Below are 13795 nucleotides of genomic sequence, written 5' to 3' on the forward strand. Positions count from 1 at the left end.
AGATAGTCACTAAGAGGCTGTATAATATAATTAGCTTTACATTTTACTGGTATTGAGTCATATCCAAGGGTTCATATGTCTTGAGTAGCCAGGCTATCAGTTTCTGACAGACCAGTATGACACAAGAGGGCTTTTAAACACATACATGTTGTAAAGTTAATGGAATCTTGCCCAAAATATTCCAGTAAAGACAGCAGATTTGGTGTTGGTTACCTTTATTTTATTCTGATCCAATTAAGTTATATAGTGCTGGAAGTCACAATTTTAGTGTATGAGGATGTCTGCCACAAGCAGAGCTGTGTTGCTTTTAGCCATACTAGGAATGTACTTTAATATTAACCCTTTAAGACCTACCATAGAACCAAGTCCGCCAGAGCTTATATTATATTTTTACATGCTGTGGAGCCATTTTTGGGAGCATTTCAAGTTGCTATACATCAATACAACCATTACAGCCCAGATTTTAATAATATGTATTCATTAAGTGCATAATAATTACATAAATTGCAAAAAAGTGCAATAAACTACAAAAAAATTGAAAATCATTTTTGTTTTTTTAACATATATTTCTAATTAGAGAAATTTAAGAGGCTTATCCCTCAAAACTGTAAATACAAAAAAGTTGCACAAAATAGTTTCCCACCACAGGAAATTTATTTTGAGTGTCTTCATACTTTTATTTTTGAAATACACCAATTTTTATACACTGCAGGAAAAACGAAAATAAATATTATAATGCAAATTTGCAAAAAAGCAGCATATGCATCAAAATAAACTATTTCCAGCAGTGCAATTTGAGTCCTAAGCATCCCAGAAATGACACAGAAAGTCATAAAGTCAAAGATAACTTTTAAAAAGACCAGTATAGGCCCTGAGGCCCTGATGGTAAAAAAGACTACATTTCCGCGAAAATGACGTCACTTCCGGTTTCGGGCAGGTAATGGCGGAAATTCAAAAGTTCGCGCTGACGTCTATTCCAACGTAGGAAGTGTTATGAACAGCTGATCGGATCGGCAAAGCGTGTTTCTGGAATATTATGTTTTTGTTCCTGCAAGCGCTTTTTATGCAGTTTTTGCAAAGCTTTATGTGGAAGGAAACCGTGACCTAGGACAAGCTGATGTAAGTACAACTCCTCCGGTTTCATATACAAAAAAAATTTTTGTGCTAGCTTACGTGGTTGCAGTGCTACCGGGATTTAAAAATAGTTACGCAAAACAGAGCGTGCCCGCTCCGATCGGCTCTAAAGGGTTAATTATAAAAATTTTGCCATGCCATAAACGCATTAGTGCCACTGCAGTACAGACACTGTAACACCAGTACACCAAAGAATCGTTACCCATGCACCGTAACCTGGTGTGTGTCATCAAAACCTATTTTTACTCTTTAAAGTCTCAGAGCAGATCATGTGCACTATACACCCTGCTGTTTTGCATTTCTGAGTCAGTGCATTCCAGATGAACCAAAAACACATGCTGAAACCACATTCACGTGTATTTTTAGGTGGTTGTTCAATATATAGTATAGTATATAATATATATAATAGTATATAAAAACCTGCTTTACCTGAGAAGAGGCTGGAAGATTACAGTGATGTTCCTCGCACCTGGCTTACACACAAACTTCATTTCTCCTCCTTCAATCAGGTTGTCATCAGCGCCACCTACAATACAAGAAACACAGTTATAGAAATAACAAAACAGGCATATGTGCGTAGTGGTTGCCAGTGTTACATATACACACACATAAAAGAGGTAGAGAATTCAAAGAGTATTTTTGCATCAACGCAAGTCACAAATCCATTTTGCTTTCCTGGAGTTCACTTAGCATTACCTAGCACTATAGAGGAGAGCGCTTCAAGATTAGAAAGGAGGTATTATTTTATAGTAAACTGTCTTATATTTTTCTCCAAGAATAGATTGTAGGAAAGATATTTGAATATACTGCAAGTGTGAATCCTCTGAAATGTGACATTCTGCATTAAAACAGACTGCCACAATGGACATTTGATATGTGCACCTTTATGAAGTCATGTGCAAAAGACACCAGACTGCTACAGAAAAAAAAAAAAATCACACTCGATTAACTGCACATCAGATTTCTCTGGTATGTTTGTCTGTACATTTCAGTTTTTCTGACATTCTCTATAATTTTGTCTGAAAACCTTCATATTTTACCCTTGAAATGTTACATGGTGAAAAAGCTGTTGGCATTTTCCAGTTTGATGTGATCACTTTTAGCACAAGGTAAAAATGGACAAAATAACTATCTTTGACTGACACCGTGATGCAGCCGTGATCCAAGACTGGCACACATCACCACACCTTCTACTTTATATTGCAATATTTATATTGTGCTGTATTGTGTTGTATTAAATTGTATTGTACTGCTACACCTACAAGAGTGCCAGGAGATGACCACAGAGTCACTGGGATAGTCTATTTGCAGTTAGAATAGTGCCCATAGTCTACCAACTCGGGAATTCCTGCTCTAAAACTAACAGTGAACTGTAACTCTGTTATTTCAATGAAATTAGTACATTGTTCCACCTTTTTCTATTTGTTTTTTTACATTTAGAAATGCTTAATCACCCATTTACCTCCACTAAGGTGGTCATGTTTTTGGTTGCATTTGTGTGCGTGCGTCATTCTGTCTGTAAACATGAGCACAAAAAGTTTTGAATGAATTCCAGTAAAACTTTGTCAGGGTGTAGACAAAGGTCTTCAAGGTCAACGTCTCATCTCACTTTTATATTTCACATCAGCCTTTCTTAACAGATGACCCAAAAAAATAAGTCACACCTGTAAAGAAAATACAATCAAGAGAAAACAAATGGGCTGCCTTGTTTGAAATATTTAATATAATATTATACAACAAGCTGAAGTTATTCATGTTCAGTTATTTAAAAATACCTATTATCCATTACCTACTCCTACATAATGTTTGAGTAATCAAAGTAAACATATGTTACCTTTATTTGGTTTTTACTGCACTCCAAACGTCTTAAAGTACATTTTAAAAGAACAAAGAAAACAAAATAAATATATATAAAGAAATTACTATTTCCTTATAAGTAATTAATGCCTAGAGAGTGAGCTGCCTTCGTGGAGGTGTGCACTCTCAAAGTGCTTCTTGTTCTTTCTGTAAACGGATTTACACATAGTCATATAATAGCAGAAAATTAGTGGCCAAGAAATACCGATGAGCAACTAAGATGAGAATAAACAGTCAGCAGTACAAAGAGGACAGATGTTTAAACACTCAGCTCTCAAACGGAAGAGAAGGAATCTTCACAAACCAATGTCTCCTTACTCTCATTTGAAGCATAAATGAAGTAAAACACTAATTTTACGATTTAGTTGCATTATTAAAAAGTCACCTTCACTAACCTTGTGTTTGGAATAATGACACTGAATATCTCTGTTAGCCACATGTTAGCAAAATGTGAGTATGTGAGCAAACAGAGAAAATGTTTAAAACCTATGTTAACCAAAAACTATATCTTGAGAATCGAAAAAAAACCCTACTCAAAAAGTACCACTGACTTACTGACCTCAAGGAGGGAACTGGAAGTTCAAAAATCCGAGCTAACATGCTAATTTCCCCGTGTGAGGACTCATTCATGTGGCACTCCATACACACATCAATATATCAACATGACAAGACAAATATAAATGCATCCCACATGCTCACACCCCTTCATGCCCTGTGTCACTGCGTGGGTGAGCCCCACAGCTAACAGGGTTAATCAGAAAATCATTGCCATGTAAAATCTTGGTGGAGGGGACAGGGGACTCCAGCAGATGGGGGGAAAGGGGAGATCACAGGGGAGAAGCAGAACTGAAGCTCATTACCTCCACTCATCCTGAAGTAATCAATATAATTGATAGATGAAATTGCAACTAGTTGTCAATATGGCAAACTGCAGTGCAAATGGATTGTATGTGCGCGTGTTGGTACAAATGTTTGCATAGGCTGATATGCTGCTTGCATTTAAATTGTGATTGGATAATTATAACAGAGGAGGACAGCAACATGGTAGCAGCATTCCTGTCTTCATAAAGTAATATTACAGAGATTTTTTTAATCCAGTATATGGGGAAAATACGTGTAGGCAATAGAACAAATAATTTTTTCTGCGCTTCTGTGCCATGGCTGTTGCGTGGCCCCTGCTTATGTGGCCCCTCATGGTCCTCTTTGGGCTCTCGTGCTCTGGGAGCCTCTGGATGTCTGGGGCCGGGATCTCCTCCATGCCTGCTTCATGCCCTGGGGGACGGGGCTAAGGCTCCCCACACCCTCTAGCAGATCATTACATGGAGCAAGCATGGAGCACAAGCGTGCTCACACATACAGGTGTGCACACAGGTGTACACACGGGTGCTCACAGACATAAACTATATCTTTCTTGGCTGCTGCCTCAAAGCACATTGTGCAGTGTTGGTCTTCCGTACTACACAATAACATTCAATATTTAATATTTACTGTTAGTTACAGTTATCTATGCTGTGGTGTCGTGTTTATTGTGTTGCTCTCTTTTTGCTTGTTTTCTTTTTTATGTTCTCTCTCAACAGGTCATCCAGCGGATTTTTTATTTTTTTTATTTATTTTTTTGTTTCTTCTCTCAGTGTCCCCCTTCCTCTGTTTTTCTTTTCCTCCCTTTCTTTCTCTCTCCCTTTCCTATCCTCCAGTCATGTCTGTACCATCTGTAATAACTTAAAATAAAATAAAATAAATAAATAATAATAACAAAGGTCAATGAAATGGACCAATGCGGTAAGGCCGTGATAATCCATCTGGGCATCCTTCTTGGCCTTCAGACAATAATTCCGATGGCTAAAAAACCAAACGGGCAGGCAAAAAAAAAACCCCAACAACAACAAAAGAAGAATAAAGAACTTTTTTATATTCAAACCATGAAGGTGTGATGGATTAATAACCCGTGTGGGTAAACTAATACTTGGGAAACACTTACAGCACCTGTCATATTCTGGTCAGATGAAATTAGGTGTGATTTGGTGTCAAGTGTACAGAGTAAGAAAAGTTAGAACACTGGACAGAAATCAAACAAGATGGTGATCCAAGCTACTTTGATAGGATTTAGAATTAGGTGTGTGTGTGCATGAGTGTGTCCTGAAATGATTTTCAGTTCAGCACAAAGCTTCACTTTGCTGTTTTCTTCTGTTTCATTTCCATGTCGAATATGGCCTCACAAAGCTTGTGCGCTATAACACAAAGACACCTTCGCATAGTGTTAAAGCCTGTTCCGCATTACCTGTGCAGCCTGCCTAGCCTTGCATTCAAATGCATATCAACCCATTGTTAACCGTACGGGCCTCTATTATACATTTCTAATAGAACAAGTTTCATTTGAAAAGTATGGGAGACAACACTCTCTGCAGTTTCATTAAAATGACAAGAGAAGCTTTCATTCCATCCAAAAGTTTTAACTCAAGGGTTTTTGATCCTGATCTGTTGCCATGAAATTTGCCTGCACGGTAAGCCCACATTCGTGTTGCTAAGTGGAGACAAAGATGAGGTCCAATTCACTCAAACTCTGTCTGTCTCCATCTCTCTATCCATTCATCCGTCCTTTGGTGCCAATTCAATTAAGACTCAATTACAGGCTCCTAAACAAAGCTGCCGCCAACGCACTCTCTTGCTCATCCTCCTTGCTCCATCATATTCTCTATCTTTCTTTCTCTCCTCTCTCTCACTCACTGATCACCAATGTGGAAAAAGCTGGCTAAACTTTTGTTTCTTCGTCATCAACTTGCAAACAGTTAAGTTCCCATGAATAACATCGACATGTTGCAGACTCCTGTCTAACTGGCAGCTACACACAAACAAGCGCACAGACGCACAAATTCAGACACACACCGAATAGACTACCACGTATGTATTCCCAATGACGGTGACCAATTTAATTTCATGCTCTAAACATCTGCATCCGTGTCAGACAAAGGAGCGAGGAAGAGACCTCATTGATCCATGGGGTCTGGGACCAGCTGCCAACAGGGCATAGCACTGATGAATATTAAATAGGGGGGCATTAATATGCATGGGATTTTTCAGAGTTGTCTAGACGTGACAGGGTGGCTCCGGTTTCAGGTCAGGATGCCACCGAACTGGTGCCAGCTCTCTCCCCATATAATGTGTAAAAATATTATATTGTTTGTCAAGCCCTGTGTGATTGTATATGCACGCATATCTATGAGCATTTGTGTCCCTCGGTGTGCGGTCTGATCCGAGATTAGTGAGAGGAGTGCGTGTGGAGGAGGCACGGTGCTCAGTCGGATGGCAAGTGAAAACTGGAAAGGAAGAAGTGACACATTCTAATGTGGCCAAATCTGCCTGAAATCCCCCTAGAGGGTCACTGCTCCGTCTGCAACACAAACACCTAATCAGACATGACACAAAGCTATCAAAAAGGAAACCCATAAATTATAGACAGTACAAACAGACAAATACTAATATACTGTTATGCATATACATATGGCGCAAATGTTTTAAACACACAAACACAATTGTAAGGCGTGTAGTGTCACATAGCCTCTAACAAATGGCTCAGCTGAAATTACATAGACACAATATGCTCAAATACACTCGCACAGTGACAACAATCCAGACCCCTGTGGTGTCTTACCATGCACTCTCCAGCCCACATCTAATCAAGTCAGGCAGTGACTTAGTGAAATTGCATTAGCTACACTTTCCTGGGTTTGATGAGAAACAGTTCTGCTGATACCCTGTGATGCTATTATTTCAATATGGACCAAAATCTCAGATTAATCCTTCCAGCACCAAAAACGAATGCAGTACTGAAGACAAAAAGCAGGAACAGCCATTAAAAGAAAGAAAAAAATTTAAAAAATTTAAGCCAATGCAGAAGTACCTTAAACCAGCATTTTGTATGAAAGGCACCAGAAGGTGATAGCTGTGGTTGCTAAGACCTTTAGTCTTAAAGAAGTCTATAAGAAAACAGCTGTCTGTCACTTTAGCACTTTCCTGTTGAGTTTTAAATCTTGTCCATACAATATTCCAAACTCAGGACCTGTCAGTCAGGTGCTTTTAGGCAATGAGCATGTAGTTTGACAGTCAATCCCCCCTTCCTTTTTGGGGAGACTCTGAGACCCCCCCCCCGTTTTGTAATGTACCTTCGACTGCTGTTTTTCTTACTGGCTTTCTTGTCATGTTCTGACTATTAAATAGAAAATGAAGTTTTTTAAATTCTCATTTTGTCAGTGGCATCAGTGAGGCCAAAGTGAAATTTAAGGATTTTTTTTAAGTCAGAAGGCATTACCACATATTTTGATAATTAAGATAATGGTAAATTTACCCATGTTGGTAACTTTTGCATGAAACAGATGCACAGCTTAACAGTATAAACTTAAAATGAAATCTACAAAGACTGTGCTTTTGTGCCAAACAGCCATTTACAATGCAATCCACAAATTTCAATTTGAAATACAAAATACATAAAACACATTGCCTGATGTTTTTACCTCAAAACAAAGAATCAGCTGTGGTCACAGCCGAACACATTTCAGTTTGTGTGTCTCTTACCAAATGTTCGGCTCAAGACAATCAAAGATATCTACAATTGCTCTTGATAGATTCTGATTTAAACTGGCAAAAGGGAAGCAAGGTGGCTGAAATAATCAACTCACACGGTCCTTTAACACACAAAATGTAGACTCACAAACCTAAAAATAATTAGCTGAATTTATTAAACTAACACTTCTGTTTAAATTTTGTTAATGCATAAAAGGTGTAACTCGACCAGTAGGATTCTTCAATATCTGCACTTTAGCACAGTGTTTATAGTAATCGCTGTTCTATACATAAATAAAGTGAGGCAGTGCTCTTCCTTTGATTGAGGTCCCTAATCTGAACTGTTAGCCAGCACTGCATATTGCAGTCTAAATTGTGCAAATAGGAAGGAATGTACAGAATAATCCAATTTTCCCCCTTAATGGCCTCACATGTCTGTCGCTGTTGTACTATGAAAATTATTTTTTGAGTGATCAATTCAGGTAATATACCCCATGTACAAATCATATATATTTAAATTTTTGTACATGCTTGCAAAGGAATCACTCTGGCAGGCAGCTGCATATTCACTAAACTGAATCCTGCTATTTGAATAAGATTGGTTCTCGCTTCAATAATGTATGACTCTCTGGTCAATTCCGGGCATCCCATTCCACTCAGACTGTCTTCATGTCTGATTGGGTCTTAATGAGAGTTTTCTATTATTAAAATTAATTTGATGGGATGGTATCTGCTGCTTCACCAACCAGGCATCCAAATCCACCCTACAGCTGAGAATCAATAAATTATAGTATAAATAAATTCAGGTGTAAATTGAGCAGGATTAATTATTAAAAGTGTCACTGTGGCATACAGTGTCTCTCCTTGGTCTTGATTTTAATTAATTCACATCTGTCAGTTGAAGTAAAACAAAAATTCACTCTAGAAGGAGATGTTTACAATGTATGTTGTCTGTCTTTCAAACTTTACCAATGTCACTGATCTGCCAATTCATGGTAGTAGTGTTGCAAAAACCTGGCTATAAATAGATTAAGTGAAACACTGGTTACATATTTTAGGTTTTCGTTTTCTATTCTTTTGTTAAAATGCACATCATGCATCATTCTTTGCAAAACACCATGAAACCTCCATAGCCTTTTTGAGCCTGATACTAAACCTGCATAAGTTTTTGTGGTTCAGGCACCATATTCACAACAGATACAACTATGCATGCATTCAAAATGGTTTCAAACCTACAACTTCAAGTTGTAGCAACAACACACAGAGCGCCCTCTGACCCCGGAAGGACACACCGTCGCAGCGAGAAGGCGTCACCCGTCACTATGGCAACATAAACAAAACATAACTGTACAAACAGAACCCCGAACAGCCCTGACCCGCTACATAGCCCCCACCTAAGGGGTCAGTCGTCCCCGACGACCCCATTACCCCACACAAAGTCCTGCAAATGTCCAGGTGCCTTCTTTTGGCGCACCGGCCGGTCACGACCGGCGGGGGAAAAGTCACTCGGGTCAGAACATGGGGTGCCACCATCATCCCACTTCTGACACCAATGTGGCGAGCTCAGACAACGAGGAGACGGAGGTGTCGTTTGGTCTTGCTTCCCGTGAGCTAGCCAGGGAGCACAGCCGTTTATTGACATCTGCAGAAGAACACTGCCGCTAGCTAACTGCTCAGCGCGGCAACCGCACAGCAACAACAACAACAACACACAGGGCGCCCTCTGACCCCGGAAGGACACACCGTCGCAGCGAGAGGGCGTCACCCGTCACTATGGCAACATGGCAACATAAACAAAACATAACTGTACAAACAGAACCCCGAACAGCCCTGACCCGCTACAATATGCTGCTGAGAATATAGCCCAGAAGAAGCGTATAGTATAGCTTTTATTTTGGAAAGAGCCATTTCTCTGTAATAAACTCTCTTTTCCAAAGACGAGTGATTCCTCAATCAGATACAGGTGTTTCCGCGGCCCCGAACCGTAGTAAGGAAACCTCTGGCAGTTACTTGAAGGTTCTGTAACTGACTCGTAGCCGGCAACAGCTAACTATACAGGTCAACTCCGCTAGCAAAAAGATCGAAGGAGGCGTAGGAAACTGCTTCACCAAACTTTATTTCTTCTCTAAGGCACGAACACCGCGTACAGTGGGCTGAAACAGTTTACTCACAGCGAGCATCGCCGACACAACTCTGGCTGTCGGGGGAGTTATTATATTCCTTTTATTTATTTTCTTTTCGTCTCTTCTGTAGCTAACCATTACTTTTTCCCCTTCTCCGCTCTCTCTCTTCACACACACACCAGGCAGTCCCGCTACACACATCCCGAATACATTTCCCATCAGGCTTCATCCTTAAAGGGCCATGCCTGTAACACAGGGCTTGCAAAATCGCTAGCCCGACGTCCCGGGGCTAGCGATTTTTCCACTCGGGCTACCAAAATCTATCTCTGCCCTGCCCGTCAGGCTATTGTAGGAAGAAAAAATATGTGTATGTGCTTTTGCATTCTTTCGGAAATGTAGCTGGGTAATTATGTCATTGGCATCGGTGAGCCACTGTCAATATGTGACATATTGAAATCGCGTTTGAATTTGCGCTTGTTTTTTGCTTTCACTTTGCAAATGTCCAGGTGCCTTCTTTTGGCGCACCGGCCGGTCACGACCGGCGGGGGAAAAGTCACTCGGGTCAGAACATGGGGTGCCACCATCATCCCACTTCTGACACCAATGTGGCGAGCTCAGACAACGAGGAGACGGAGGTGTCGTTTGGTCTTGCTTCCCGTGAGCTAGCCAGGGAGCACAGCCGTTTATTGACATCTGCAGAAGAACACTGCCGCTAGCTAACTGCTCAGCGCGGCAACCGCACAGCAACAACACACAGGGCGCCCTCTGACCCCGGAAGGACACACCGTCGCAGCGAGAGGGCGTCACCCGTCACTATGGCAACATAAACAAAACATAACTGTACAAACAGAACCCCGAACAGCCCTGACCCGCTACAATATGCTGCTGAGAATATAGCCCAGAAGAAGCGGATAGTATAGCTTTTATTTCGGAAAGAGACATTTCTCTGTAATAAACTCTCTTTTCCAAAGATGAGTGATTCCTCAATCAGATACAGGGCTTGCAAAATCGCTAGCCTGACGTCCTGGAGCTAGCGATCTTTCCAGTCGGGCTACAAAAATCTATCTCTTCCCTGCCCGTCAGGCTATTGTAGGAAAAATATATGTCAATGCTTTTGCATTCTTTCAGAAATGTAGCTGGGTAATTATGTCATTGGCATCGGTGAGCCACTGTCAATATGTGACATATTGAAATCGCGTTTGAATTTGCGCTTGTTTTTTTGCTTTCACTTTGCAATGACAGCACTGATCTGTGAGTGATGATAATTTGTGCACCAATTCCTCTGACATCGTCTTATTAATCGTTAGCTTACTATGCAAACATGACAAGTGAAATCTCCCGCAGCAAGCTTAAACATGTGAGAGGTTGATCTCGCAGAGAATCGCTGAGCTTATGTGAGTCCGTGTGTAAAAGTAGCAGTATATATATTTTAGTTCTGCTGAGCCAAATAAGACAGGTCGGGGTGAAGAAGTGACAGCCAAAGAAAAGCTTACCACAAAACGGAGAAGTTATGACAAATGAGACTATAAGGCAAAAAGAAAGTGCAGCTTTATGGTTTCATGGACAAAAGAATTTCTGTGGCTGCAATATGACGAGCTAAATAACCAGGGCTGCACATAAGTGGTCCGCAGGTGCGCATTCGCTGTCAAAATAAAAAACGCGCACAAGGGTTAGGGTTAAATTTAAAAACTGTACTTTTGAGTTAAAATATATATTTATAATTTTAATAAATGACAAATTAAAAAGGCATGAACATTTTTTTGTATCAAAAAAATATCGAACCGTGACACCAAAGTATCGAACCGAACCGTGAATTTTGTGTATCGTTGCACCCCTAATATATATATATATATATATATATATATATATACACACACACGTACATGTATACGTGTGTGTGTGTGTGTGTGTGTGTATATATATATATATATATATATATATATATACACACACACACACATGAGTGTATAAACAAAATATTCACTCACCATGCCTTCTGTTAGGTACAACCACCAAAAAACGAAAACATATACACATTTTGTTTCCTGCTATAATTCTTTAACATATTAATATTGCATTTTAAATACTACTTGTTCAACATTAATGAGTTTATTTACTTATGGTTATGACTGGAGGGATTTTCTTATGAAGAAGCTGGATATTAGAATTCCACATTGGGGATGAATAAAATGTGCAGGTACATAAATGTGTAAGTAAGTGTGTACGTAAGTAGATACATGCGTATGTACTCGTGTGTTTATCTAACTGTAATATGTATCTTTTATATCTGTTCGTCTGTGCCTACAAAGCTGCCTGATATCTTCGAAGCATAGCTTTAACTAGGTGCTGGAAAATCCTCAGAGATTTTGCTCCATATTTACAGTTGCTGCAGATTTATCAGCACCATATACATGATGAGAATCATCTGTTCTACCAAATCCCAAAGGTGCTCTACTGGATTGAGACCCGGTGATTGTGGAGGCCATTCGAGTACAGTAAACTAATCGTCATGTTCAAAAATCAAGTTTGAGAATATCAGAGATTTGTGATATGGCGCGCTATCCTGCTGGAAGCAGTCATCAGAAGATATAGTGGTCAAAATTGTCAGGTAGGCTGTTGTGTTTATGTATATTTTCAGTGGCCAAGAAAATATCCCCTTCACCAATACACCACTAACAACTGTTGATATAAGGCAGAGTGGGTCCATGCTTTCAGTTTTCAAATTCTGACTCTACCATCTGAATGTCGCAGTACAAATAGAAACTCATCAGACCAGGCAACATTATTCCAATTTTGCATTGTCCAATTTTGATGAGCGCATCTGAATTGTAGACTGATTTTACACAGAGTTTAACTTTGGTGATACAGTTTTGTGCCACTGATCACTTACAAAACAGCAGTGCTCATCTCTTGCATGACCAGATCCCATTTGGAAAAGAAAAAACTTCAGTCCAACAGCAAATGTTTAGGATATACAAAAAAGGATAATTTTTTCCATTTCTTTTCCATATGGAACTAGACATGTCACATGCCCTAGTCATTAGACTGCCAAACCCAAATGGAGATGGTAAATGGAGTGCATTTATATCATGCTTTTACCCAAAGTGCTTTAGTCTATAACAGTCAATTTTATATATAACAGTTGTCTCAGAGGGTTTATACAATCTGTACACCCACAATACAAAACCATCTGCCCCAGCAAACCCTTTCAAGAAAAAATAAATGGTTGAAACAACTGAGGAGAGATTCTTCTTAGGGGTAGACATTCATGCAATGGATGCTGTGAAGGATAGCAAGCTACACATACATCTATGTACACATGTTTAAAGACCTAAGAGAACCAACTGTCCAGAAAAGCAAATGTCATTACATCTTTCATTCCACCCAGCAGGGAATTAGGCAGCACACTGTGTATCCTGTTCTTTACTTGAAGAATTTGTTGCACGCTGTGACAGCAAGAGCTGTGTACGTATTTACCTGTGTCTACAAGTGCAGCTAAGGTCCAACAAGCCCTTCTTCCACCCTTTCTTTCCATCCCTCCCTCTGTCCCTTTTTCATTTGTTCTTCTCTCCACCTTCTCCAATCAGCGAGTGTAAGATTAAAAGTAAACACAAAGGCGACAGTCAAAGCCCCAAATAACGGTAAGACCAATGCTGATTAAAATTAGCCCTAGGATAGGAAAATACACCAAGCACTTTCTCTCTGATTAAATGTCTGAACTGTGTAAACTATTACAACCTTGCTCTAGTCTCTCTGTTGTCCTCTACACCCCCTGTCATTACATTTCCTCCAGATTCCATTTTCTCACCAGATTAAATTTTTTAATTATGCATGAGCTATCCAGGCACTTTATTGGTCAAAGCAGCTCTAGTTTTAGGAATGTTTTATCGTACCAGTTATTTAGCTTAGATGAATTTAAGACAACCCCACCCCAAAAAAACAAAACAAAACACACACATATTCGTCTTTGTCACACAGTTTGTTTTATGCCTCCAAAATGGCTCTGAACGATAGCAGTGTGGGCATGGGACCTCTGAGGGTGTCCTGTGTTGTATAATGATTGGATGTTGGTAGCAGATGTTTTGGGCCCAATGGATCAGGCTTGCCTTGGGCTATTTGTGTGT

General features: G+C 39.8%; 1 protein-coding gene across 1 annotated transcript in view; it reads right to left on the reverse strand.

The window, feature by feature from the left end:
* The window catches only part of exoc4 (exocyst complex component 4), a 149826-nt gene that overhangs the window by 93927 nt on the left and 42104 nt on the right, over positions 1–13795 (reverse strand). Inside the window, exon 11 of the mRNA XM_085376089.1 lies at positions 1564–1660. Coding sequence (XP_085232215.1) covers positions 1564–1660 — 97 coding nt within the window. The remainder of the gene's footprint in view (positions 1–1563; positions 1661–13795) is intronic.

Source organism: Diplotaxodon limnothrissa, linkage group LG17, assembly GCF_057381915.1.
Source record: "Diplotaxodon limnothrissa isolate DT_005_m linkage group LG17, D_limnothrissa_male_GT1.1, whole genome shotgun sequence".
In the NCBI taxonomy this organism is placed as follows: Eukaryota; Metazoa; Chordata; class Actinopteri; order Cichliformes; family Cichlidae; genus Diplotaxodon; species Diplotaxodon limnothrissa.